The 27,572-nt window shown below is 43.4% G+C and overlaps 1 protein-coding gene across 3 annotated transcripts; it reads left to right on the top strand.

The window, feature by feature from the left end:
* The first annotated feature begins 286 nt into the window (after positions 1-286).
* Positions 287-24,393, top strand: map6a (microtubule-associated protein 6a). Of its 3 annotated transcripts, XM_085469452.1 has the most exons (5): positions 287-1,524; positions 18,061-18,274; positions 18,430-18,644; positions 21,843-21,953; positions 23,849-24,393. In XM_085469452.1, exons 1-5 carry the CDS (start codon positions 809-811, stop codon positions 23,994-23,996), a joined length of 1,404 nt encoding a protein of 467 aa, XP_085325578.1. In that variant the 5' UTR covers positions 287-808; the 3' UTR covers positions 23,997-24,393. The 3 variants fall into 3 exon arrangements, with proteins under 3 accessions (XP_085325578.1, XP_085325580.1, XP_085325579.1); XM_085469454.1 differs by lacking the exon at positions 21,843-21,953 and having other exon boundaries at positions 288-1,524; positions 18,430-18,607; XM_085469453.1 differs by lacking the exon at positions 21,843-21,953 and having other exon boundaries at positions 288-1,524.
* Positions 24,394-27,572: the final 3,179 nt, after the last annotated feature.

Raw genomic sequence — 27,572 nt, 5'->3', positions numbered from 1 at the left:
TATACTTTTATAATCATGCATAGAACTGCAGCATTACCTGACTTAATATTTACTGACATTCATGTAAATAATACTGAAAATATGCAATGAACCATTTATTTGAAAATGAAATGATATCTAAAATAATAAAAATAAAAAGATGGATGACCCTCCTGTAGGTCAGGTGCGTAAAAACAAACCGTTCGTCAAGCTCAGCATGTTTATCAGCCCGGCACTAACAGGAAACTCACAATAGTCTCAATGGGAGCCGGTGTTTCAGTGTTTGTAGCTCCCCTCAGATATTCTGTTTATTAATAGGAGCCTGTCGACACACAAGGTAAATCCCTCTAATATGTTTATTTTTCTTTGAGGTGTATTTCAATTTGCGCTGCTTCGAAACGGTGGAAGAGCTTTTACAATGCAGGTTACACCGGAAGTCCTCTTTAGATTGTCTCTAACGTGACGTCTAAGTGCATCCTCGGCTAGTGTCTCTGGGATGCTGAGCGGGCAGGCGGGGCCGTGTTTGCTTGCAGAGCCCTGCCGTGGAGTGATGTAGCAGGACGCACGGACACAGAGGACACAGAGACGCGGAGAGGACGTCTGTTAGAAAAAGAAAAACCTCAAAACAAAGTCGTTCAGTTCTGCAGCTGTGTTCCCTGAAAGCGCGATGGGTTTCCACACGAAGCAAATTTAACGCCAAAGACAGCATCGCATCCCTCCGTGAAGCTCGGACATCTTGGTTCACTGACAGCACAGAGTGGACTAACGTCTCCCCCCTGTCCGAGCCGCGGGACACCGTGCTGTAGCGGAGCTGTGAGCTCGGCTCACCATGGCGTGGCCCTGCATCAGCAGGGCGTGCTGCATGGCCCGCTTCTGGAACCAGCTGGACAAGGCTGACATTGCGGTGCCTTTGGTCTTCTCCAAATACACGGACGTCTCCGAGATGCAGCACATCCAGCTGCAGCCGCAGCTACATCCTCCCCAGGCCCGAGTTGCTATAGAAACGCAGCCGTCTCGCGCAGAAAGCCGAGCCGTTCCGACTGCACGCGCGCCGCGAAGGTGCGTCTCCGAGGAGCGCGTGTGCAGCTCTGTGATGCGCGAGGACTTTAAGCACTGGAAAGTGCGTCCCGAACCGAGCTGTAAGCCCAAGAACCAGTACCACGAACCGGAAACACCGTTCAACAGTGAGACCCAGTACCAGAAGGACTTCAAGCCCTGGCCCATCCCGAAGAGGTACGATCACCCCTGGATACCCAAACCGCCTCCGAGCGCCTCCGCGGGAGAAGATCGCACACCGGCTAGGTCCAAGTACCCAAAAAAGCACGTGGTGGTGGCGGAGGCGGACAGCGGCGTTGAAAAAAGCGCTATAGCCGACAAGGTCCAGGAGAAGGACCTGCTCCAGGGCCAGGAGAGGAAAAAGCGCGTCAGCAAGAAGGAGGGGGAGAAGAAAGTGGTCCTGAAGGGGGATGGAGAGGGCAGAGGGAGGGCGGCGGACGCCGTGAACAAACAGATCAAAGAGGAGATTTCAGGCGGCAGCTCCTACAAGTAAGTTAATACAGTGCCTGTCACTGTGTGTGTGTGTGTGTGTGTGTGTGTGTGTGTGTGTGTGTGTGTGTGTGTGAGAGAGAGAGAGAGAGGGTGCTGAAGGCCTCAGAGCCCCGTGAAGGGTCAAAGGGGTCAAAGCTGACATTAAAGAAATATCATTGTCATAAAGTCAATTCAGAAAGACAGTTGTGATCACACTGCTAACTGCAAGAATATCTGTTAAGGAAGGGGTTCAGATGTTGTTATGGGTATAATAATGTTCACAAAGTGAAATTAGTTACAATTTAAAAGCTGATCTAATTGTGCATCCTTACTAATCATTATTTTTTAGCCAAGAGTTGTCCCATTTTCTTCAAGCATTCATATTTTTGTCTTTTAAAATGCAGACTTGCAAAAAATTTTTTAACTGAGCCTCAATATTTACCCAGTTCTGGGTCAAAGGTGAGGGAACCTTTCCATCCTTACACCACCACAAACAAAACAAACAAAGAGAATAAAGAATCTAATGTATCATTTTTATATAGTCCATTATTAGCTGCACAGCTGGATACAAACCTGAAATCAAAGGGAAATGAGCAGGAGGCCTTTCCACAGAGGAAACCCTCCTGAATGGGTCTCTATGAGAAGCTTTGTTGAGGTTGCATTGCAGGTGTGATAATCATCAGAACACAGAGCTTAATTGGGGGTGACTAACAGAGAAGTTGTTTCACAGTGTAATTCAGTCAAAGCATGCAAATGCATTACACAGCGGTCAACTTGTATTTTCTCCACTGAAGGTAATTAAGCTGAGTGGAAAGGTCAAGGTGCAATTGTTGTCGAGCGCTGTTGTGTTTAGTTCTATGAGTCTAATCTCTGTACTGCTATGCAATGTTCCTGAGGGATGGTGATGATGGCGACTGGTGGATAGATGAACATCAAGTCATGCACGTCTAAGCCACTGTACACATGCCTCAGCTGATACTCTATATATGTTATACTCAAGTCCTATGGAGGATACTGCTGTGCTATACGCCGATTTTGTAGAATATTCAACATTCTGTTCTTCGTGTTATCTTAAACACCTCTCACAGTATACTCCTAAATCGGGAGTCTTGGCTCAGAGCTGTCACGGGATGCAGGTTTGGGCTTTTAGAGGGAGCCTGGCTGAAGTGAGACTCTGCTGGCAGAGGTGAGTGGTGCTGTGTGTGATCACTGAGGGAGCCTTACAGCTGTTTGGTGCCTTGCTGGCGTGCCTGTGTTGTTAAGCATCAGCAGGGTACAGACCAGGGCTTTTCCCCCGCACGGCATGAAATGGCTGCACTGTGACAAGCAGAAGCCCAGTCGGCTCGCTGTCTTCCTCTGCCAGTAGAGACTCAAAGCAGGTCAGCTGTGGGTTAATGCCACAGATTGTATGCACACACACACACACACACACACACACACACACACACACACACACACACACACACACACACACACACACACACAGTGTTTGCACAAAAACACTGAAAGAAATTTGCTTCAAATTATGTTTTCAAGTTCTTGATATGTTTTTAAGCAGGCCTTTAACACATGGCAATGTGGCTGAACAAATACAATCCTTTATAACTGCTTTATAACTACAGTTTTCATGAATGTAAAACTGAATTTTAACCTTCAAAATTCACTATGGACATCTCTGTTCTTATATGATGTCAGACAGATATGTAGCTACACTTGGAATTGTCCTTTGCATTTACTTGACAGAGTAACAGACTGTTTAACTTTCAAAATTTAATGCCATGGTGGGTATCCAGTTCATAAAAACTCCTAAAATGCATAGTGAAGAGCTCCATCTTCTTTTATGTTATTTAAAAAAAATTGCTTGGCTGAATACATCACAAAGCTGTTTCCTGTCTCTTGCAAAAATACTTCCTCCAGAGTTAAATATGTGACTTTAAATCAAGAACTGAATTACTGAGTTGTGCTCGTATTACATGTGTGAGAACAACATGGTATCCATTACATCTTTCAAGCTTTCCCAAATGATTTTGTTAACTTGCTGATATCCCAGAGGATGAATCCTCAGGCTTCTTCCTCCTCTCACCCCTGACCACTTGAGCCTCGTTCTTCTGTTAAGTCTTCCTGTCATTATTATGGAAATTTATTTATTTTTTTACAGTGGGTCCAAAACAAAGGACGTTTTCTGTGAATTAGCAAAAACTTCCTGTTTTATAATGACTTGTCAGAACTTCTCCTGTAATTTTACATATTTATTCATTTTCACAGTTTAAGCCCAGGGAGTCGTAGTAACAGATTTCTTTCATTTACTAGAATAGCATTTCTGTGTTGTGCAGAAAAACTGAGACATACTGCTGGAATTGTACTTCGTTTTCTAATGCTAAGATATCTCAGGGAAAACATGTGTACTGTATTTTTCGGACCATAAGGCGCACCAGATTATAAGCATTAGCGTTCATCCTCCAGCTTCACTGTGTTTATGCTAACATAGCTGTGTAGCTAGCAATCATGTTGCACATCATTATATACCAGCTAGCCCAACTTCAGTAACCCTACAAAAGTCACTGCTGTTTAGTTTTCTGTCTTCATTTATGTTGGAAGTGACAGCAGAGCTGTACGTTTTAATTTGTTCAGAAATCTCTCATTCAGAACATGCTATATCATGTTTAGGTGGAAGCTAGCGAGCTAACTTCCTGCTAACTTCTAACTCTGTTAAATGTAATAAATTCTGTTTTCATGGATGCCTGGATGTTAAACTTAATTGTTACACCTGCTAAAGCAGCAACGCTGATCATTTTATTAAAGATGAAAGAATTTAGACATTTTTTAACTCTCAGTGATGCTGCAGTGTTCGTTTGACTTTGGGACCTGAAACAGACGGAGTTTAGGACCCAGATTCCTCCGAGAGGCTCCTGACTACAGCAGCCGTAATGCTCCAACAATCCATCAAGCGGCGCGGCTTCCTAGCTTACCAAAGTCGGAATAAAACATTTTTGACAGATTTTTGAGCGCCGTGTAGCACATAAAATCGGTTCGAGGTCAGTAAACACAACCAGAATTCATACATAAGGCGCACTGATGATTTTTGAGAAAATTAAAGGATTTTAAGTGCGCCTTATAGTGCAGAAAATACGGTAGTTAAACTTCTTTACACTAATAGAAAAGGAGTTTCACACAAAGCAGACGGTATGTGGCTCATAAGGTTAAAGGAGTTTGACATCCCTCTTATAGTTGTCATGGTGATGTTGTACTCACCATCCCAATCAGACCCTGGTGGACAGATATGAAAGGTAAAATCAAGCACTAATACCTGAATTATGTTTCTGTGGTGACTCCATGTGGAGTCTTCATTGGAGCCTACACAAGTGGCTGATGTCAGCATTTATAACTGTGCTGGTTGTGTTACATTTATGGGGAGGTGCATGTCAGATTACAGCGTAGGGTTTCAGAAGGATTTGGAGTTACGCGTACCTACAGCGTGGATTTAACACAGAAGTATAAATCCACTGTAATGCTGGATCTGCGTTAGTGTTTATTTCAATCAGCTGACTTCATCGCTAATGTCACCTTACACTCTTCATTTCAGTAGTAGAAATTCAGAGAAGTGAGCCTTAGCAAAAAAACAGCATCAGTAGGATGAAATGTTTTAGCTGCTTTCCATAATTATTTGCTCTCAAGTCTGACCAAACAGACAATTAAGCCATCAAAACATGCTGGTGTTGTTTTGTACTAAACCTCAATTGGACAAGTCAATACAACAGAGTTAGAGAATATAAAGTTAGCACGAGCCTTAGATACAGGATAAGCAATACAAAGAATCATCTGTTACTCTTTTAGTATTCTTGTTTTATTAGAAGACACTAACATCAGTTAACATCTGCAATCGTCACTTTGGCTAATCATGTGTAAAGTCAGCCCTCCCTATCACCGCGGGCCAGTGAAACACGAAGCCCTCAGCTCTTTTCTGATGTGGGCACTTGCCATTTCTTTGAACCTTTATTTTTACCAGACAGCGTGCCGAACACAAAGACGCTCTTTCTGCAGTGCACCTGGGAAAATGCTCAAGGCTTCTGCAGTTCTTTTCATTGGAAACAGTTTTTCCTTTTCTTGCCCCGACTTGGTGCAGCATTTTCAACCAAAGCCCATCCCACCGTCATTTCAACGCCAACTCGTCGCATTATGTGTAAAATGTCATTTTATGCATGAAAATAAGTCTCGAGTTTCAGGCAGTGGCTGCTGTCAGACTCTTTGTTATTGTGTGGTTAGTGTTTGCAAAAACTGTAAAAGACAAAGCCTGCTCTTCATGCTGACAGCGTTGTTTGTTGCATTGTGCAACTGTGTCGACTAACAAAAGACATCCAAAGAGCAGATCAGGCAGAGCTGTCGAGAAGATGAACGCCGATGCGGCTTCATCGCTGAGAGTGAGGCAGGTAGAGCAGGTTCATCGAGTTCAGAAAAGATGAGAAGACGACTGAGGAAGTACATTTTTAATTTGAATTTACGCCACATTACTGTCATTCAACGCATTTATTAACGCAGTGCCCTTCTTTTGCATGTCCTCTCTCCTGTTTCTCACCTGGGCAAATAAAAATCTAAGACAGTAATGTTCAGACTTAAAGACAGTTTATCTCTCATGTCACGTCCACAGAACAACCAAAATGCAACTGATTTTCTTCTGAACTGCTGCATTCTTTAGCGGTGACAGATTTCCAAGTATTGTTGCCCAAATGTAATCCTAAACTGTCAGTTCAGAGTGCTGCCCACTAAAGCTGGGTGTCTTATATAACCACTCTAATCTGATTTTTTCATATCTGATTACAGCGAATGTACAAGGAAATATCCCCAGATTTGATTCTGAGTATGAATGAATTATGTAAGTTAGCATTGCAGTTAGCCCTAACCCTGAACCAAACACTGATTACATTAAAAACTGAAACCAGCCTTTAGCCAAAAACTTGCAACATTAGTTTAGTGCATCACTTTGTGAAGATTTAAAACTGCGCCTGTGTGATTGATGATTGCGATGTACAGTTTCAACTGGACCCCTGAGAAGCTACGGCTGTAAGATTGAGAGGGAGCCAACTGGTCCCAGAGGACGTAGGATGCGTTAACTTACAGCCGCCGTTGCACTCACTGACACACCAAGAAACACGGTGAGGAAGTGGAGCTGTGGTGCGTGGGAAGGTCAATTTCCCTGGATTACTCTGGCAGAAAGCAGCCAGGTCTTGATGTATGGCCAGTGCTGCTGTAAAATCAGGAGTCAGGATGTCCATCAGTGACAACTGCACATAAATTAGGCTTAGCAGTCTCAGTGGGCAAATGTACTTACAGCTTACAGAACAAGGTGGAGCAAAGGTCCACAACATGCTGCATCAATACAGGGAAGTTAAAGGTTAACACATGGGTTGTTGGAGATTTATTTTCTACTAATTTAGTAATTAATTACTCAACTGTAATAACCTCTGGGCATGTTAGGATTCATTGTGATTTGAGTGGACAGATGCATAGAGCAGTTCTTCTCCCATTTTCAGAGGAAGCAGTGAAACAGCATCCTCAGGATTTCAGATTTCAATAGAAGATCCAAACCCTCATCTTCCCCCTGCTCACCTCATTCTACTCCTCCATCCAAACCTTCAGTCTTTGTACATATAAACCATTATTCTTGGCCTTGGCCTGTGTCCTGTTCTCTCTGGCCTGCCAGTAACACCTCATCATGCTTTTTTAATATAGCTGAGCACTGTTTGATTCCACGGTGCAGAAATTTGCAGCCGTTTGTTTGAAAGCATTTTCTGATGACTCTCCCGCTGGGAGAGGTCGGAATTGTGCTCTCCACATACGGGCAGATTTGCATGAAGCTCAGCAGTACTGTACCCTGGCGCGGTTCCACCACGGTCGGTGCCAGCGTTTGGCCGTTGTGACGAGGGCTTTCTCCGCACATCCTCTCAGTCACGGCGGGTCAGCAGAGTGAGCCCTCCAGAGCAGCTTTACTTCTGTTGTCTCTGTATGCTTGGATATTTGTCTACAGAGAGGCAACCTGTGCATGCATGCTTCCATGCATTCCTCCAACACCCTCACAGCGTGTAGCTTGGCTGTGTGCACTTGAAAAGCTGATTGCTTGACAAGTTGGCCATAACAAGTAGGGGAGTGACCCTTCTTCCGTTCTGGAGTTCACCAGGAACAGAAAAAGCATGAAGAAACATCGTGAATCAGAAATACAGCATGAAAAGCACAGACAGTGACTGTGGTGGACACTTGTTGTTGTTTTTAACTCTCCGTTTCACTTCAGCTCTTCTCCAGGGCTGCTGACGCACCAACAACAGCACAAGCAACAGTAACCACAGACGTACCACAAACTTGCCTCCACCAGGATACAGGAACTCTCTGTAGGTGCATGGGCCGTCTGCAGTCGGTGTGGTAATGAACTACCAACCAAGAGCTGTGTTCAGCCACAAAGAACCACAAAAAGCCCTTTAATAAATTATACCTGTATTTATTATTTAAACCACTTTCCGAGCAGAAGCTGCAGGTTCTCCTGTGGTTCCAGCTGCCTTTTTTTGATTTTGAAAGTGTTGTTTGGATATCAAAAACCACTTGAAGGCATCATGTCGGCCTTGCAGGAGTTTCCTCACCACGTTTCCCCTTCTTCTCACAGGAGTCTCGCCATGAACATCACAAAATAAATGCACAGCTCTTCTTTTCTTCGTGTACTTGTGATTCTAGGCGGTCCAGCCTACGTACAGCAGTGCACAACCTTTAGTCACCAATAACTGAACTCACTTTCACCAGAAGGGGGTGTTTAAATTTGGATCTTTTATCGTCAGGTGCAGACTAGCTTTGACGTTAGTTAATAAAATCACAATTTCTATGAGATACGAGTTGACTTTTTAATCCACTGATGTCTGAAGATGAGAATCGAGTGGCTACATTTTTTTCCTCACGATTTCACCTGTAAATTTAAGTTATCTGTTGGAGTAAGGGGTTAATGCTAAAAACTATTTTGCAAAGATTATTTTATTACAGTCACATGAATGCCCTAATGGCTTTTTTTAAATAGGAAAAACAAGCGTAACATGTTGACGATGTGTCACCTAACGTAAAATATTACACCTCGGGAGTGTTGGTATTATTGTAGGGTCTACCTCAGCGGTCTCCAACCTTTTTTGCGCCACGGACCGGTTTATGCCCGACAATATTTTCACGGACCGGCCTTTAAGGTGTCGCGGATAAATACAACAAAATAAAACTAGTACCGGTACCGAAAAAAAGAAGATTTATTCATAACACACGTGAAAAGACCCAGGAAAACCGAGTTATTGATAAAAACGATAACAAAATAACGCTGAAAACCGATAAAAACCCTGAAAACCAGACATTTCACACCTGAGCCTCAACTCTCACGGCCCGGTACCAAACGACTCACGGACCAGTACCAGTCCGAGGCCCGGGGGTTGGGGACCGCTGGTCTACCTTACAATATAAAGCGCCTTGAGGCGACTGTTGTTGTGATTTGGTGCTATATAAATAAAATTGAACTGAATCTGCTGAGTCGCCCTCACTTAGATCCATTCAGTAAAGCTCGCATAGAGCATTGTATATAAGCTGCTTTAGCCTCGCCACATGTGCTGCACACCTGCTTCACCTCAACTTCCCCCTGATTTAATCAGAGTCATATTTACTGTCATTAACACCTGCTCTGTACATAGATATGCTCTCCACTATTAAAAGATTTATATGAGGGGTGCTAAAACAGAGCCATTCTGCCATATATCAGGTATTGTTGCTCAGTAAAATGCAGACCAATAACTATGTCCAGAGGCGCTGAGCGCATATGAACATCACATTGCTATGTTTTCATGTTTTTTGTAAAAATATTTTGGTTTTGGTTTGTTTATAAATACAGAGTTTAGCTTCATGATATGACAGGAAAGTGTTTTGAACATTGTCTGTTTTTTTGTACCAAGTACACATCGACCTTGGAGACACAGGCTTTATTGTTACCCAGTCATATGTTGACTAGTAGCAGCGATGCTACAGTGCAGACCGGTGTTTCACACTGTGAACCCTGTCTGCACTCACAATCTGTCTCTTTCTCCATCTTTCTGTCACATACGCGCACGGCCTGTGAGGTCATGCGGGTGCTTTATATCCTTGGCCTTGGACATTGTTGTATAACCTGTCTTTGCATCGTGGCTCCTTGGGCCCCGTCGAGCACTGAGTGGACGTTGGTGGTTATGTAATGGCTCTGTGTGTGGCTTCCACCTCCTCTCTGCACCATGTGAAGAAAGGATATTTGTATTCAGCAGCCATGTCACTGTCACCAGCCTTTGTACAGTATAGCTTACTTTCATATTTCACAGTGTGACATTTCACTTTGGTTTTGTTTAATAGACTACATGTTAGTGTCTGACAGCTAGTTTAAGCTTAGATTAACAGGAGATTATGATAAACTCATGGAGAAGAGAAGTTGAAAATTAGTTTTAATTAAAAATATGTTAAATAATTTGTAGACTGTCACTTGTCTTTAATGATATTCTGCCAAGTGTCACAGTGTAACGGGACAGTTTTACAGTGTTTAACAGAAACACTGTTTCTGTCTGGAGTATAATTTATTTATCTGTGAAACTAATTTGCAGGTGATGTTTCTTATTTGTGCTTTAAGTAATTTTGGTTGTGACGTGGAGGACGTGCCTGGGGCTCGGTCTGTGACCCAGCACGTTCATTTGGTTTTTGATCTCTTTTGTTGTATTTTGAAGATGGTGTTAAGTTCTCGGCTCATTGTTTAGTTGCCTCAAGTTTAATCTAGTTATGTTTCACTTACGTCTCATGTGTTTCTTGTCTGTGATTTCAGGTTGTGAAGTTCATGTTGTCATGTCTGTGTCTCTTTATGTTTCCTGTTTTACTTTGAAGGTCCGTGTCTCGTGTCAGTGTTTCTAGTTTTGCTTCCCTTGTCTCGTCCTGCCTAATTACTCCCAGCTGTGCTCTCTTTCTGTGTCTCATTCCCCTCGTTATCCCTCAGTGTATTTAAGCCCTGTGTTTCTCTTTTCCAGTGTTGTGGTCTCCCTCATACCTGTCTTTGTGGGTAGCCTCTCTAGTTTATGTTTGTGGCCGCAAGTTTAGTTAAGTTCTCCTAGTGTCCAGCAATAAAGCTGCTGTTTTGAGTTTAAGTTTTACCTCTGCTTTTGGGTCCTTTCCTTCCTGCCTGCACACAGACCATGACAGGACGACTAATGATGGTTTCATTTTGCTGCTCTAAAAACGAGAGCTTTGTAATTAGTAGGGGTGCAACGATACACAAAATTCACGGTTCGGTTCGGTTCGATACTTTGGTGTCACGGTTCGATATTTTTTCGATACAAAAAAATGTTCATGCCTTTTTAATTTGTCATTTATTAAAATTATAAATATATATTTTAACTCAAAAGTACAGTTTTTAAATGTAATGTTGCTGAAACAAAAGTAATTTAAAATATATATATATCTCAGGGCTCTCAAAATTTCAAAATCCCTGGTAGCCCTTCGGGCAGGGACTCTTCAGTTTTTGGTAGCCCAAAATAAATGTAAGTAGCCCGAATAAAAAAAGAGAGCAATTTTTTGATTAATGTTTTGTTTCCTGTTTTGTTTCCTTTACAATATTATACATTAAAGTATAATATTGTAAAGGAAACAAAACATTAATCAAAAAATTGTTGAAAAACAAATTACAACATTGTATAAAAATTACAATCATCAACTCAAATACTTGGTTCTAATTGAACAGAAATTTCTATGAACTTGTAAGAACTGTGTAGAACATGAATCAGTCTGTGTCAGAGCCTGAATTTGAAATTTCCACTGAAGTCACGGGTAAGAGGCAAGTGGAACCAAGATCGAGGCCATTTGCTGTTTGAAGTTTGCAAAGACTGCTACATTGTGCCAGTGGTAGTTCACTCTTTGCAACATAGTAGCTGTTCTAAACAGATTTTTCAGGTTTATTTTTAGTCTGTTATTTGCAATTGGTGTTTGTTCTGGGAAAGATATTGCAGACTGAGCAATAATGTGTTTCTTGCATTTCTCATGGGTTCTAATGGGGGCCTTTCTTAAAATGACTGGTCCCAGTAACAAAGGCGCTTGTCGACTCAGAAATCGAGAGAAAACCAACAACACAGCCGGCAGAACATTATGTTATTTACACGGGTGCACATAAGTGGTCCGCATGTGCGCATTCGCTGTCAAAATAAAAGACGCGCACCAGATAAGAAGTTGCAGCGCGCGTTTGCGTCCATATAAAAAGCAGTTTTTGTCCGCTAGAGTGGGATTTTCACGGCACATTCTGCACCACATCTCTGTGCGTTCATCATTTGTTTGAAGCCAGCTCACCTCCTGCAACCACTTTTCCGAGAATACGCGCTTCTTTTGTGGTTCGGACTCCTGACATTTGTTTGGAGGTAGAGGAACACCAAAGTAATTGCTTAAAGGAACTTCTTCGACATCTTTAAGAGTTTTAAACAAATGTCTGTCCTCCTCCAGAAAATCTTATGTATGCAAACACGCGTTGCAACTTCATATCTTGTGCGCGTTTTTTGGGTTTTTTTTGACAGCGAATGCGCACCTGCGGACCACTTATGTGCAGCCCTGGTTATTTAGCTCGTCATGTTGCAGCCACAGAAATTATTTTGTCCATGAAACCATAAAGCTGCACTTTCTTTTTGCCTTATAGTCTGATTTGTCATAACTTTTCCGTTTTGTGGTAAGCTTTTCTTTGGCTGTCACTTCTTCACCCTGACCTGTCTTATTTGGCTCAGCAGAACTGAAATATAAATCCTGCTGCTTTTACACACGCACTCACATAAGCTCAGCGATTCTCTGCGCGATCAACCTCTCACATGTTTAAGCTTGCTGCGGGAGATTTCACTTGTCATGTTTGCATAGTAAGCTAACGATTGATAAGACGATGTCAGAGGAATTGGTGCGCAAATTATCATCACTCACAGATCAGTGCTGTCGCTCTCTATACACAGTTCGCGCGATTGCAAAGTGAAAGCAAAAAACAAGCGCAAATTCAAACGCGACTTCAATATGTCACATATTGACAGTGGCTCTCCGATGCCAATGACATAATTACCCAGCTACATTTCTGAAAGAATGCAAAAGCATTGACATATATTTTTGCTTCCTACAATAGCCCGACGGGCAGGGCAGAGATAGATTTTGGTAGCCCGACTGGAAAAATCGCTAGCCCCGGGACGTTGGGCTAGCGATATTGCAAGCCCTGTATCTGATTGAGGAATCACTCATCTTTGGAAAAGAGAGTTTATTACAGAGAAATGGCTCTTTCCAAAATAAAAGCTATACTATACGCTTCTTCTGGGCTATATTCTCAGCAGCATATTGTAGCGGGTCAGGGCTGTTCGGGGTTCTGTTTGTACAGTTATGTTTTGTTTATGTTGCCATAGTGACGGGTGACGCCCTCTCGCTGCGACGGTGTGTCCTTCCGGGGTCAGAGGGCGCCCTGTGTGTTGTTGTTGTTGTTGCTGTGCGGTTGCTGCGCTGAGCAGTTAGCTAGCGGCAGTGTTCTTCTGCAGATGTCAATAAACGGCTGTGCTCCCTGGCTAGCTCACGGGAAGCAAGACCAAACGACACCTCCGTCTCCTCGTTGTCTGAGCTCGCCACATTGGTGTCAGAAGTGGGATGATGGTGGCACCCCATGTTCTGACCCGAGTGACTTTTCCCCCGCCGGTCGTGACCGGCCGGTGCGCCAAAAGAAGGCACCTGGACATTTGCAAAGTGAAAGCAAAAAACAAGCGCAAATTCAAACACGATTTCAATATGTCACATATTGACAGTGGCTCACCGATGCCAATGACATAATTACCCAGCTACATTTCTGAAAGAATGCAAAAGCATTGACATATATTTTTCCTTCCTACAATAGCCCGACGGGCAGGGCAGAGATAGATTTTGGTAGTACGACTGGAAAAATCGCTAGCCCCGGGACGTCGGGCTAGCGATTTTGCAAGCCCTGTGTTACAGGCATGGCCCTTTAAGGATGAAGCCTGACGGGAAATGTATTCGGGATGTGTGTAGCGGGACTGCCTGGTGTGTGTGTGAAGAGAGAGAGCGGAGAAGGGGAAAAAGTAACGGTTAGCTACAGAAGAGACGAAAAGAAAATAAATAAAAGGAATATAATAACTCCCTCGACAGCCAGAGTTGTGTCGGCGATGCTCGCTGTGAGTAAACTGTTTCAGCCCACTGTACGCGGTGTCCGTGCCTTAGAGAAGAAATAAAGTTCGGTGAAGCAGTTTCCTACGCCTCCTTCGATCTTTTTGCTAGCGGAGTTGACCTGTATAGTAAGCTGTTGCCGGCTACGAGTCAGTTACGGAACCTTCAAGTAACTGCCAGAGGTTTCCTTACTACGGTTCGGGGCCGCGGATCTGGCACGGTAACACCTGTATCTGATTGAGGAATCACTCATCTTTGGAAAAGAGAGTTTATTACAGAGAAATGGCTCTTTCCAAAATAAAAGCTATACTATACGCTTCTTCTGGGCTATATTCTCAGCAGCATATTGTAGCGGGTCAGGGCTGTTCGGGGTTCTGTTTGTACAGTTATGTTTTGTTTATGTTGCCATAGTGACGGGTGACGCCCTCTCGCTGCGACGGTGTGTCCTTCCGGGGTCAGAGGGCGCCTTGTGTGTTGTTGTTGTTGTTGCTGTGCGGTTGCCGCGCTGAGCAGTTAGCTAGTGGCAGTGTTCTTCTGCAGATGTCAATAAACGGCTGTGCTCCCTGGCTAGCTCACGGGAAGCAAGACCAAACGACACCTCCGTCTCCTCCTTGTCTGAGCTCGCCACAATATTAAACATATCAGGTCCCCATAAGGAGAATCATGTGCTAACGGCTGTCTAAATGACTCGGGTAAAGTTTGTAGCATGCGTGCTTGTTGTTTTTGTCTGCTTCCACTTGTCTTTGCACTAGGATGATGTCGGCGTAAATGTGCAGTCATATTCGTTGTGTTCCCACTAGTGCTGTCAGCGTTAATCTCGTTGAAATGACGTTAACGCCACAACACGGCAAATCTCCATTAACGAGCTACCCCTGCGTGGGGCTAGACAGCCAACACGTTAACGAGCTAACTGCGCTAACACACTAGTTCCCACCCATGTAATTGAGCATTGCGTGGCACATCCAACATACTGTTTTACTTTAGTCCATGACGCGCTTACCTTCAGGGTCATACGTCACATGAAAACCAAAATAATTCCAAACGCCAGATCTGAATGAGGGTGGGGGAGGTTCAATTTGCCATGTTGCAAGGAGAGCTTAACTTCTGTCTTGCTAGCTTGCCCTGCGCTCTTCCTTCTGACGATGCTGTCTGTGTTTAACGCTCAGTGGATCTGCGCTCGACAGTGCAGCCTAGGCGGAGTAGTCGAACGCAGATTCACTGAGCGCTCAACACAGACAGCATCGTCAGAAGGAAAGTTGATAAAATAAATTACAAATGTTGTATTGTTCGATACATATGCGTACCGAACCGAAAGCACTGTATCGAACGGTTCAATATCGATACGAGTATCGTTGCACCCCTAGTAATTAGCTACCTGATTTCAGCATTTTGCTGCAAAACACCACGTGACGAGCTTGAATCTTAAGAACATAAGCCAAAAAATAGTGAAATCCAAGTTTCATATGTTTTCATCCAGATTACTAAAACTTTTAAAATCATATTTGTTTAGAAATCTTTTTCAAAATACTTTTAAAAAATGTTTAAGTAGCTGAAGAGCAAACCTGTGTTCAAACAATAGACACTATGTGGACGAGAATACTGGGCTGCCTACAGATTGCGCCTACAGGAGCTGCTCAGCCATGGAAACCAAATGGCACGAGGCTCCTGGTGCACAGTTTTTATGCTGAGGTTATTTCCAGAGCAGGTTCGGCGCTGTCTGTGACGTTTCTGCATTATGTACCTCAGCACTCTGCGACCTCATGCTGTAACCTCACATGGTCTGAGTTGCTGTGGTTCCTAAACACTTCACTTTGCAGTAATATTGAGTATACAGCTGATGGTGGACTGTGGACCCTAAATCCAACGAGCTCTTTAGAATGACTCAGTCTTTCACTAACGTTTGTAAAAGCAAGCTTGGTGCATGCATGCATGGACTACTAATGTTAAAAGAACACAACGCGCTGCAGAGAAAAATACAGTGTGATTAAAACAGGAGCGATGGAGCTGTGCAAGGTGATGTAAAATAAATGCCTTTAATACACAGCTCATATCCAGACACTGTGTGGATCATGCTAGCCATACATTTTAAATGTCAGTGATACAGAGCACATGCTGCAGGCCAGCCTGCACTGAAGGAATGCCATACTGCTGACCTTCTTCAGAAATGCTGTGTGAGGAGGACTACAGGATATCACACCATCAAATTGTGGTGCAGACCTCCTCCCACCTGCACTACCTCTGACATTCTCTGCTCTTCAGTAGTAATGCACCACTCGTTACAGTTTTTCTCTACACAAGCATTGCTAAAGTTAGTAACAGCAAAACTATGCAGATTCTAATAGTGATGATCGTTAAACAACCACCACAATGGCACAAAGGTCCACACAAATGGGACTTTTCTTTCAGCTTTAGTTAAACACAGCTGCTCGGACTCATCATGAAATGATTTTGGTGAGATCATGTGTAAGGTCAGGATTACTCTGATCTCACACATTTTTTGCCATCCTGTGACAACATATCTCAGGACCTTCAGTTCATTTCTTTAAATTTGGCACAAATGCTCACTTTGACTCAAGGCTGAACCTTTCGATGGCCATTGTATTATAAAGATGCACAATAAGCACATAGAATAGAATACAAGAGAATCCGGTCTTTAGTGATGACGTGATGAATCCTGCTTCTGGGCCCAAACTACTCTGCGTTTAGTAAGGCTGTTGTGTTTTTGACATGTATTAATGTTTTGTATCTTGTTCTATTTAATCTCAACAAGCCCCTAAAATGTAATGTAATGTGATGTAACTCCAGCCCAGCCCCTGCAGCAGTATATTAATGACTAACCTGGTATTGTAGATGGATTATCTCAGTTGTTCTCCTGACTGAAGTTTGGTCCGTTTACAGCATCCTGCCATGTGATTGCATTTGTCTCTAACCATCGGGAACCCTCACGTTAACTTTTATCCAGTGGAAAATTGTTAGCGTTCATCCTCCAGCTTCACTGTGTTTATGTTATGCTAGGATAGCTGTGTAGCTAGCGCTCACGTAGCACATCATTATATAGCAGCTAGCCCAACTTCAGTAACCCTACAAACGTCACTGCTGTTTAGTTTTCTGTCTTCATTTATGTTGAAAGTGATAACAGAGCTGTACGTTTGAATTTGTTTCAGAAATCCCTCAGTCAGATATATTTAGATGGAAGCTAGCGAGCTAACTTCCTGCTAACTTCCTGCTAACTTCTAACTCCATTAAATTTAATAAATCCTGTTTTCATGGATGCCTGGATGTTAAACTTAATTGTGACCCCTGGTAAAGCAGCAACACTGATGATTTTATTAAAGATGAAAGGATTTAGAGAGTTTTTCGACTCTCATAATGCTGCAGTGATCATTTGACTTTGGGACTTGGTTTGGAAGTTTTTGGTCCTCGAGCAGGTGGCAAGGGGTGTGAGCTATAGTCCACCAAGAACATCATCACTCAGCTCTTCCTGTTCTCCAGATGGCTCAGCGCTCTGTGAAGGTTGACGGTAACGGCATCCTCTGTCGACCGATTTACCCTGTAAGCAAACGGGTGGGGGCTCTGGCCTTTGTAGTTGGTGAGGGCTTGGATGTCTCTCCACACCTTGCGGGGGCTGTTATCAGTGAGGAAGCCCTCTATCCTCGTCTTGGCCGCTTTGATGCCCTTCGTCAGGTTGGCTCTGGCCACACTGTCTCTCAGCCTGAAGGCTAAGTTACGAGTTCTGATCAGAGCCTGTACTTCACTCATCATCCTGGGTTTTAGGTTGGTTTTAGTCGTTGACACACTCTCTACAGAGCGCTTAATGAAACTGTCCTGTAGCTGGAGGAGACCATCATCTTTAATGACCCGGGTGCTTGAAGGGTTTGTTTCCTGAGGGGGGGGGGTGTAGGCAGAGATGAGGAGCAGGGAGAGGTGGTCAGATTGTCCCAGGTAGGGGAAGGCGTATTTATAGGCATGCTTGATGTTACTGTACACATGGTCCAGTGTCCTGTCCTCCCTGGTTGGTCACGTTAGCATGTTGGGGAAATTTGGGGAGTAGAGATCTCAAACATACCTTATTAATGTCCCCAACAACAGTTTGGACGTCCAGCAGGTGCTGTCTCTGCTATTTACTGATAATAAGTTGGAGGTGGTCGAGTGCTTTGATTCATTTGGTTAACAGTGTGCTCATACTCCGCATGTGGGCTTTGACCTTGTCCTCTAAAAGCACATTTGAACTCCACAGCTTAGATGCACAGGTCAATATTTATCAACCAACTTCCAATACTGAACAGTGCCATCTTACACTGTAGATCTTGCAGGATTAGTAAAAATGAGCACCAGCTTATTTCCTGTTTTTCTCCACAGAACTGAATTCAAAGCGTACAGAGACGTGAAGCCAGTAAAGATGATACGGGCCAAGTCCCAGTACCTGCCACCGGATGAAAAGACGAGCTTGGAAACCAGCTACAGCGCGACCTTCAAGGCCCAGTTCCCGCTGCAGCCTGCTGACAACAAGGCCGTGGAGAGGAGGAGGATACGCAGTTTGTACAGTGAGCCTTACATAGACCCCGGCAAACAGGTGAGAGCACACCTGCCAAACTTTAGTTCAAATAAATCTCGTGATAGAAATGAGACCTGTGATGTTGATGTGCAATCCTTACCATGATCATCTCATTGCACACCACTGAGGCATGTCAGCTCAGGATTCTCTTTTCCACTATCCACCATCCTTAGGTTGACAGGTATAGTCTCCCTCGCTCTAAATCCAAAAAGTCTGGAGCCACAGCAGCAGGCCAGAGCAAGCCAGCGAAGAAACCCAAAGATAAGCAGAGCACTGTGCTGAGGGGCTCCAAGAAGGCGACCTCAGAGAACCAGCCCGAGAACCGGCCTTCGGTGGGGGACAAGGAGAAAAGTAAAGAGATGAACAACAAACTGGCTGAGGCAAAAGAGTAAAAATCATTTAGCACTACTTCTCCTTTTCTTTCTTATTTTCGGGGAGAAACGAACACAGAGGCTGCAAAATTGATTCTCACATCGGTTCTCATCTGTCTCTCCTTCCTCCCCAAGCCTCTTTCTCATCCTCTTCCTCAGTGCTCTGTCACTACCTCCTGGCCACACTGTTACAGTAACATTAGAATAAGATGCTGCGCTGTGATCATGCCACGCCATTGCTCCTCCTGTATCACGCTATGCCTCATTGCTTCAGAGTGGGCGTGAGCATCCTCTCCCCTCTCTCAGCCTATTCACCCCCCCCCCCACTCTACTTGCCTCCATCTCCAGGTTGCCATGGCTACTGGCTGCCTGGCTAGCCAATCGCTGAATGCACAGGCCCAGCGACAAGCAATTCTGGCGGATGGCTTTGATCAGCCGAGCAGATTGCATTGTTGAATTTATCAAGGATTTGTTTCTTCCCTCCTTTGTGGGTTTTTTTTTGAGAAAAAATGAATCAGATTGGCACTTTGGACATGCACAAAAATGAGCAGCAACTCTGAAATCTTTGATAAATGTCCCGCTTGGTTTATCATGATGAGCGTCTGATACCTGCTCTGTTATCTTTGCTGCTGTTCTCTGTTCACGTGCTCAGAGTCTGTGTTGAGCAATATCAGCTTTGCCAAATGTGATTCGTAATCAGTGTCTCTTTCTGAACTAAATTCTGTTGTACGGCTTTTTATAATTCATCTAAAGAAAAACACTTGAGCATTTTTCTCCGCTCGCGTGAGGCTCATTTCATTTCGTAACGCACCGTTCGTAGCCAACAAACCATCTAGGTCACACTAAACTGATCGTGCATTAAACACCAGTCAGTCTGCAGAGCACTCGAGTATTCCCCCTGAACTAGATAACATTGTCATGCAGGCATAAAGACATAAAGACGGGGAGTAGTGACGTCGGTTCTCAGAATCAGAGAGAGATGAGTTCAGTGAAACTGGGAGATGTTGTGCTTCTCATCGTTCTCGCCAAGTGCCGAGAGCTGTCAGTCTCACTGACCATAGTTCAGTGTAATCACCCCAACACTGTCTTTACTAACAGGTCTGGTCCCTGTGCTGTCTGATTTAGACTTCTTTGTAGAGCCTCTGATGTAACTTACATAAGTGGCCGACTTCATTTATGCTTGTGCTGCTGCGTTGTGTGTTAACCATGTGCCACGTGGTCGTGTCCTGGTGTTTTACATGCGGTGGCAGAAAGCAGAAGCAAAATAAAAGGCTGCTCTTTGTTCTCATTTGTTATTTTTGGGGCCAAACATATTTGTCCCCCGAGTTTTTCCACTTCTTTTCAAATTACCTCACCCCCAGTAGGTAGCCTGTAATTTCTGTAATCTCCCCCCATGTGTCTGCTGACATTTGTGAGTCCTTATACTGATGCTATATGAGACTGTGATTGTTTATCTCTCACTGATAAATGTAAAAAAATTGCAGCGAAAAACATGTAGTTCCATTACTATGGAGGTCCACGTCAGTTACGCCGTAGGTTATGGTGTAGATTTCCTGCTGGAGCATAAATCCCCAGTGTGAAGGTGCATGTTGTGCATCTGCTTTTCTGCAGACTATAAACTGCAGCTGGCTGACAGCAGACATCTCATGCTGCACCTTAAAGGAGCGTTCTGTACGGCTGAGGCACAGATCTGAAAGAAAAAACAACCGTCTCACTGCATTTTTTTAAAGTTCCCGTAATCTGATTTTCTTTGTGCTTATAAATACTTTTTTCCTGATATTAGAGGCACAGCGATGTGTCTGCTGGATCCCATCGTTCATCGCTCTCTGTTTCTGAATCCCGCGTTTTACTTCAATCACTGAGTTTATTTATTAAAATGTTGATTCTCTTTGTCTTCAAAGTGAACATGGTAGTGCAGAGAAAATCGGATACCTTCAGCAAGATGCTGAACAAAAGAGAACACGAGGAAAGTTTCACACTGTTTGTCTGTGAAAAGTTGTGTGTATATAACTTATATTTACTACTAGTTTATAGCAGGGATACATGCTGGCTGAGTCCAGTTCTGCACTTACTGTAAAGTATCAGCTGCTTCATCCTAGTGTACATAGAGACACATTGTTTTGCATTAGAAGACAGTCTTGTTATCTTTGTGCTCCACCCTACACACACCTCTGTTTTCATGCATCTTTCTCTCCATTCTGAACGATGGACAGTCCCTTCTCTGTTTGCTGTGGTGTCTGAGACAGCAGCAACTCTTACCATCACCGCTGCATCACATCTACACAAGCTGAGCACTCGCTCCATCAGGGATAAAGGCCTGACTCATTTAACATTTTGCAGCCTTTGGTTGGGGGTTTGTCATGTAACACGGGTGGGGGTGGGGGGGGGGTGGGGTGGGGGGTGGGGTGGGGGGGCTTGTAGGGGCAGTAAAATGTAAACAGTGCTTAGCACACCACACACCCGGTGCTATCTTTATGATTTTTAGGCAAATAAGGATAGAAAGTATGGTAAAGAAAGTGATGTCTTGGACAAAAAAAAGAAAAAAAAGTTGTGATGTGCTTGTGTTTCTATCTGCTTGCTCATATTTAATGAAACATTACAAATAAATGCAAACAAAAACCAAAAAAGCAGAAAAAGCAGTGTCTTCTTTGCTTCTTTTTGTTAAGAAGAACCATGAAAAATTACCGGTTGCAGGTATCTGTCAGTGTTTCTTCCTGTCCAAGTCTTTGTCTTTGTGACAAACAACATTTCTGAAAAAATATATCGAGATTTTTTTTAAATCCACATGGAAGAGAATTTTCTCTCACAACTTTCTTTCTATGCTTATCAAAGATTGCGCTGTGTTCTGGCACGAGCTCTGACATCGTTCCCCGCTCCTGCATGTTGCCGTCACGTGAGAACCGAAGAATATATTATTTTTGCATCGTGTCTCAATATATTCTTAGAACTCGTGCGATTTATGGAGCAACAAGCATGAGGGAGGATGTCCAGACACTTATTCCAGAACAAGATGTCATGTGCTTCGTAGCTTTTAGTGAATTTGCCAAAAAAATAAATAAAATTCCACAGACGTGTGCGCGATGTTGCATTTCACATTGTTCTCTCTCATACTTTAGCCCGGTGGCACGGGCATGCTATTTGAGGATGTCACATTTTGGATGATGCTGTGTCCAATATGTCCTGTGCTAACCAGTGACATTCTGGTTCATTTGAAGGGTTGTGCTAAAACAGTACCACTACATACAACTCTGCCAGCCAATCCGAGATATTGGCTGGGTGCAGACTCTAAAGCAACACCTGTGGGGCTGTGCACTTCCCAATCCCAGGTAATCAAGAGCAACAAGAAGACATAGACACAGAATTGCCACTCATTGTCATTCATACTTGCTCATGGAGTTGTCATTTACTTTTGTTTTCTATTACAGTGGCACACTTTTGTTTTTTTTCTGGTGAACCACCACATTATCTCTGGTCTACTCCCCTCTGTATTTCTCTTCCATATGGACACTAGAGTAAGGGGGGAGGTGGGTTAGAGGGGGACGTTTGCCTGCCTGCTGTCACATCCTACATTTAAGGTTCCTTAAGGTGGCTTTTCTTAAGGAGGCCTTGGGTTTTAGTCCAGTCGTGAGCGACTAGTCCCGATCGAGCTGCCGGAATGCACCCACTCCCCACGGTTAAATTGCATGACTGACTAGTTGAGTTAGCGGCTCAGGTATGACCCCAGTTATGTGCGAGGCAGGTCACTCATGCACTGTAGTCACATGCAAAACTGAAACAAATCCATCTCATGTGGACTTTTCTTTCTTTAAAGCATGCTGCCACTGTTTTCTGTTGGACCTGCAATCTGAGTTTGTGTTCAGTAATTTGGCCCAGGCTTTGCACTAGACTGTGACGAGCGTTAGCATGGGTGTGAGATGAGCGGTAAGTATGGATGGAATGAGGGAAGCGACACTGCTTTGATCAGTTATGACAGGAGCTCTAGGTGCATGCTTATGATCTAATTTGTGATTTGGATTTTTTCCATCGTCTACTGCATTTTGTAGCCTTTCTTTCAAAGAACACCCCGAGACCCTCATTGTACTCTTGGCATCCTGGAAATCGTGATAGCGCTGCGACTAAGCGAATGGGTCAAAGTGCAGGGTGGGCCATTTATATGGATACGGCGTAATAACATGGGAATGGTTGGTGATATTAAAGTCCTGTTTGTGGCACATTAGTATATGTGAGGGGGCAAACTCCTCAAGATGGGTGGTGACCATGGTGGCCATTTAGAAGTCGGCCATCTTGGATACAACTTTTGTTTTTTCAATAGGAAGAGGGCCATGTGACACATCAGACTTATTGGTAATGTCACAAGAAAAACAATGGTGTGCTTGATTTCAACGTAACTTTATTCTTTCATGAGTTATTTACAAGTTTCTGACCACTTATAAAATGTGTTCAATGTGCTGCCCATTGTGTTGGATTGTCAATGCAACCCTCTTCTCCCACTCTTCACACACCGATAGCAACACCGCAGGAGAAATGCCAGCACAGGCATCCAGTATCCGTAGTTTCAGGTGCTGCACATCTCGTATCTTCACACCATAGACAGTTGCCTTCAGATGACCCCAAAGACAAAAGTCAATGGGCAGCACATTGAACACATTTTATAAGTGGTCAGAAACTTGTAAATAACTCATGAAAGAATAAAGTTACGTTGAAACCAAGCACACCATTGTTTTTCTTGTGACATTACCAATAAGTTTGATGTGTCACATGGCCCTCTTCCTATTGAAAAAACAAAAGTTGCATCCAAGATGGCCGACTTCTAAATGGCCACCATGGTCACCACCCATCTTGAGGAGTTTGCCCCCTCACATATACTAATGTGCCACAAACAGGACTTTAATATCACCAACCATTCCCATGTTATTACGCCGTATCCATATAAATGGCCCACCCTGTACTGATTGTAAAAAGTAACCTGTATTGATGCAAAGCAGCTTTCCCAACTTTTATTTATCCTTTGGTTTTTTATGTAATAAATTGTGGGAAGCAAAGAAAGAAGAAAGGAAGCCTGCGGTGTTGCTAAATCTTTCCCAGATATTCTCTGAAATGAGCGGTCACAGGGTGCTCAGCTCAGCCCATTACCTTCTTGTGCTTGGCCCTAGAGAAATGCTTCATCACGTGTCTCTTTCTGTCTCCTTCTCTGCCATCTTAACCATGTGCTGCCTCCTAGAGATGCTAAAGACGAGGTTCTCCGACCCAGTAATCATCATTCCCAGGATGCTGCTGGAGGAGAACCACAACCACCGCTGGATAGACCCGGACCTCGGAGAGGTGGCGGCGTCGTACGCTTTGCCCTAGATATGAACCAGACTGAGTAATTCTGCCAGGACTGAGGCAGATACATCTTTATGCAGAGACTGCTGCTCTGTACTGTAAATATCTAGTATTTAAGTTGGACTAGAAAGAAAGAGGTGAATCTCACCAAACAACAAAAAAATCTATTAATACAAATAAAAATACATTGCTATCCAGGAGGATTTCCACGTAATTGAGACACGCATGTTTGAAACAGCTTCAGAGGTTCCAGCTGTTTGACCCACGGCATTATTGCAAAGGTGCTACATTATTATTATTATTATCAATATTTTGGTTTGATGCATTTTGTTTTAGGTCAGTCTATTAGTATCAATACCACACCATAAAGTGCTCAACAGCTACAAAATACTGTACTGTATATTGATGGGTTTTAGTGTAAATAAATCAGCAGAACTTGCAGATGGGCTTTATTGCATTAGAAGGTCTGAAGTAAAGAAGTATGCAGCATGTAAGCAAGGACACTTGAATCTGAAATGAGGCCCTGGGACCACGAGGCTGCAGCAGATAATAAAGGCACAAAGTTGAATTAATAAATGAATTTCAAAGTGAAAAAACAAACATATTTGTGTCTGTGAAGGTTCTCAGTCATCCAGGTCATCATAGTCAAAGGAGCTTGCAAAGAAAAGCGTCTGGACTTCTTTAAGTTGCTTGAAGACGTTTCACCTCTCATCCGAGAAGCTTCTTCAGGAAAAAAGAAGGAACACACACATGTAAAGGAAGCACTCAAAACGTGCAGCTATCCTAAATGGGCGTTCTTAAAGTCAGCAAAGAGGCACAGAAAAGAAGACCAGACACCAGTGAGGGAGGATAAGAAGGACAGACGCAACAACGTTGTCATCCCCTATGTAGCCGGTGTATCAGAGAAACTCAGGAGAGTTTTCTCCAAGCATGACATCCCAGTGTATTTCAGACCCAGCAACACACTCAGACAGAAACTGGTTCACCCGAAAGACAAAACGCCAAAACACAAACTTAACAATGTGGTGTATGCTGTACAGTGCAGCGAGGAATGCCCAGACCTCTACATTGGAGAGACCAAACAGCCACTTCACAAGCGCATGGCACAACACAGAAGAGCCACCTCCACAGGACAAGACTCAGCATCCATCTGCATCTAAAGGTCAAAGGTCACTCTTTCGAGGTTGCCAATGTTCACATTTTGGACAGAGAGGACAGATGGTTTGAAAGAGGAGTGAAAGAAGCCATCTATGTCCACTGTGAGCGACCATCTTTGAACAGAGGCGGGGTTTACGACACCAACTCTCTGCCATCTATAATCCAGTTTTGAGATCCCTCCCCAGACGCCTTAACGCCCACTCACATCCTGGGCTATCTGACCTCAGGAATTCGCATGATAAGGTGGGGCCAGGTTTCACAATGAACACACCCGAAACTCTGGCTGATTGTGACCCACACCCAGTTTCACAGCTTGGCTCAGGCGATTAGAGGATCATCAGGGGTCCTTTTGTCCCTCTGTGGGGGGAAACTCCCACTAGGTTTATATCTGGGACTCTCCACCATTTGACCCTAGAACTGAAGAAGCTTCTCGGATGAGAGGTGAAACGTCTTCAAGCAACTTAAAGAAGTCCAGACGCTTTTCTTTGCAAGCTCCTTTGACAAACATATTTGTGCAGATTTCAAAATCATAGTTTTTTGTTTTAATTCAACCTTTTTTTAAAACAGCAACATTTTATTATACAGCGCACACTTTACATTTTAATCTATACGTCAGTTAACAATAAACTTGGTTTTCTACTGATACTGAACTTGAGTGCAATGTGCAAGAAGCACACTTTAGACCCACTACTGCTGTTGTCTCTCCTAATTACACAGCTACATTTATAAAGACGCAGATTCATAAATCAGATGGAGGTGCAGGTGGTCTGATGGCACAGCTGTAAAGGCTGCTTCCTCTTATTTTTATCTGAAGTACGATATGAGACACACATATAGTTTATTTCCCTTTTCTCCTAAAAAGGCCAGCTGCTACCCATTTGTTCCTCTTAGCTTGATTTTGTTCACAGTTTGAGTCTTCCAACTGTTTTCTTACGTTGATGGATTTCTGTTGTGTTAAAGAGGAATATGATCATCAGGGTGTGATGATTAGAGTCTCTTAGGTTTGGTACCAGACTTCTGCTGAGGTTAGAAGATCAAGAAGACAACTGGCAGAACACACCTGAAAATCCCATGTGAGTGCTTGATGATACACTCTATCAAGAACTCAAAGATGTCTAAAACAGCCTCTTTTGTAAAGAGCCTTGAAGGTATTTGCTGTGTGTGGAAAATCAAAAGGTTTGCTGTGTTACCTCCACGGATTTTTCTTTTCTTCCTTTTTACTTGCTTTGAACGATATATTGTGCCTAAGTGCTGTACAAAGATACCTACACTGATGGTGTGCATAAGAAGATGTGCAAGAGGACAAAGTGGTCTAAAATTCCAATTACATTCAATTAAACCCGGAACTATCTGATCAAAGAATTAGATTAGACTGAACTAGATCTGACCGGGCATTAAATGCCAGCTTTCAGATCCTGTTTCAGTTTTTGTCTCTGTGCCACAGACAAATCTTGATACTCAGCGCTCCAGCGAACAACAGTTAAACAAACCGGGACTAGTTGTTCTCACACAGGTTGGTGTGTATCATTCCTGGGTGAAAATTTAGACCCTCACTAGACTTGACTCTTTTACTACACTGGTAAGTCTGCAAACACTAGATATCATTGCATCAACAAAGTGACACGTTCTGCACAAAAAAGCAGAACATGTCACTAACTCATATTTCATATGTGGTTTATTGTCTGTTACATAAGCAAGAGCGAGATAAGAAACAGATCAGGGAGGGAGGAGGACATTAAGCAGCTGGGTTGAGTTTTGGTAAACAGAAGCTGCTTCCTTGTTACAATTTATGTAGCTCCTCATTAGATTACCCTTCCCTCATTACTGCTCTTTGCTTTAAAGGAAATGGCTGCACGTATCAATACGCCTCTCCTCACAGGCACACAGATAAAGACAGAAAGTTGTCACACAGTAAAGCTGAGCTCCCCTTTCAGAGACTTGCACTGGTGCTGAGGTTCACCGGGATTTGTGTAATGTGTGCATTGATAGGCTGTTGTCTTAAGCAACCACTGGGGGAGGGGACGTAATGCTGTCAGTCTTAATCAGCAAGCCAGACATCCTGGTGACAGAAAGTGTGCTACGGCAGAGGAAGTCTCTCAATTTGTTTTCCAACTCAGAAAGGGTCATGCAAACGGGAATCAAACGCTGAAGATGATGACTGAACAAAGAGAAGGACAAAGATAAAATGAAGATGAGATTAATTAACAATGGGAAACAGATGAGGAAGAAGACACAGGTGAATATAATCAAGACAACCAAGCTCACAGGAAGTATTAACATGACACCAAAGAAAGCAGAGTTTCAAAGTAAAACAGGAAACATCCCAATAGACGTACTAAGCACAGAGAAGATTCTCACTAAACATGATAAGGAAGGAAAAACTAAAATATGAAATAGAATCAGAACAAAAAACATCCATTTTGTACCACTTATCAGGATCCAGACTGCAGGGGCAGCTGTCT

The sequence above is a fragment of the Copadichromis virginalis genome, linkage group LG10, assembly GCF_057382275.1.
Source record: "Copadichromis virginalis isolate Kocher_CV1m ecotype Utaka linkage group LG10, C_Virginalis_male_GT1.1, whole genome shotgun sequence".
NCBI lineage: Eukaryota > Metazoa > Chordata > Actinopteri > Cichliformes > Cichlidae > Copadichromis > Copadichromis virginalis.
The sequence above is the reverse complement of the archived record's forward strand: the minus strand, read 5'-3'. Positions and strand labels throughout refer to the sequence as shown.

What these genes read in the sequence shown, in the direction of transcription:
- map6a (XM_085469452.1), top strand. Translation starts at nt 809, where the DNA reads ATGGCGTGGCCCTGCATCAGCAGGGCGTGCTGCATGGCCCGCTTCTGG. An exon ending in TCAGGCGGCAGCTCCTACAA is followed by an intron (nt 1,525 to 18,060) that starts GTAAGTTAATAC and finishes TTTTCTCCACAG; the next exon opens with AACTGAATTCAAAGCGTACA. An exon ending in TGTGCACTTCCCAATCCCAG is followed by an intron (nt 21,954 to 23,848) that starts GTAATCAAGAGC and finishes GCTGCCTCCTAG; the next exon opens with AGATGCTAAAGACGAGGTTC.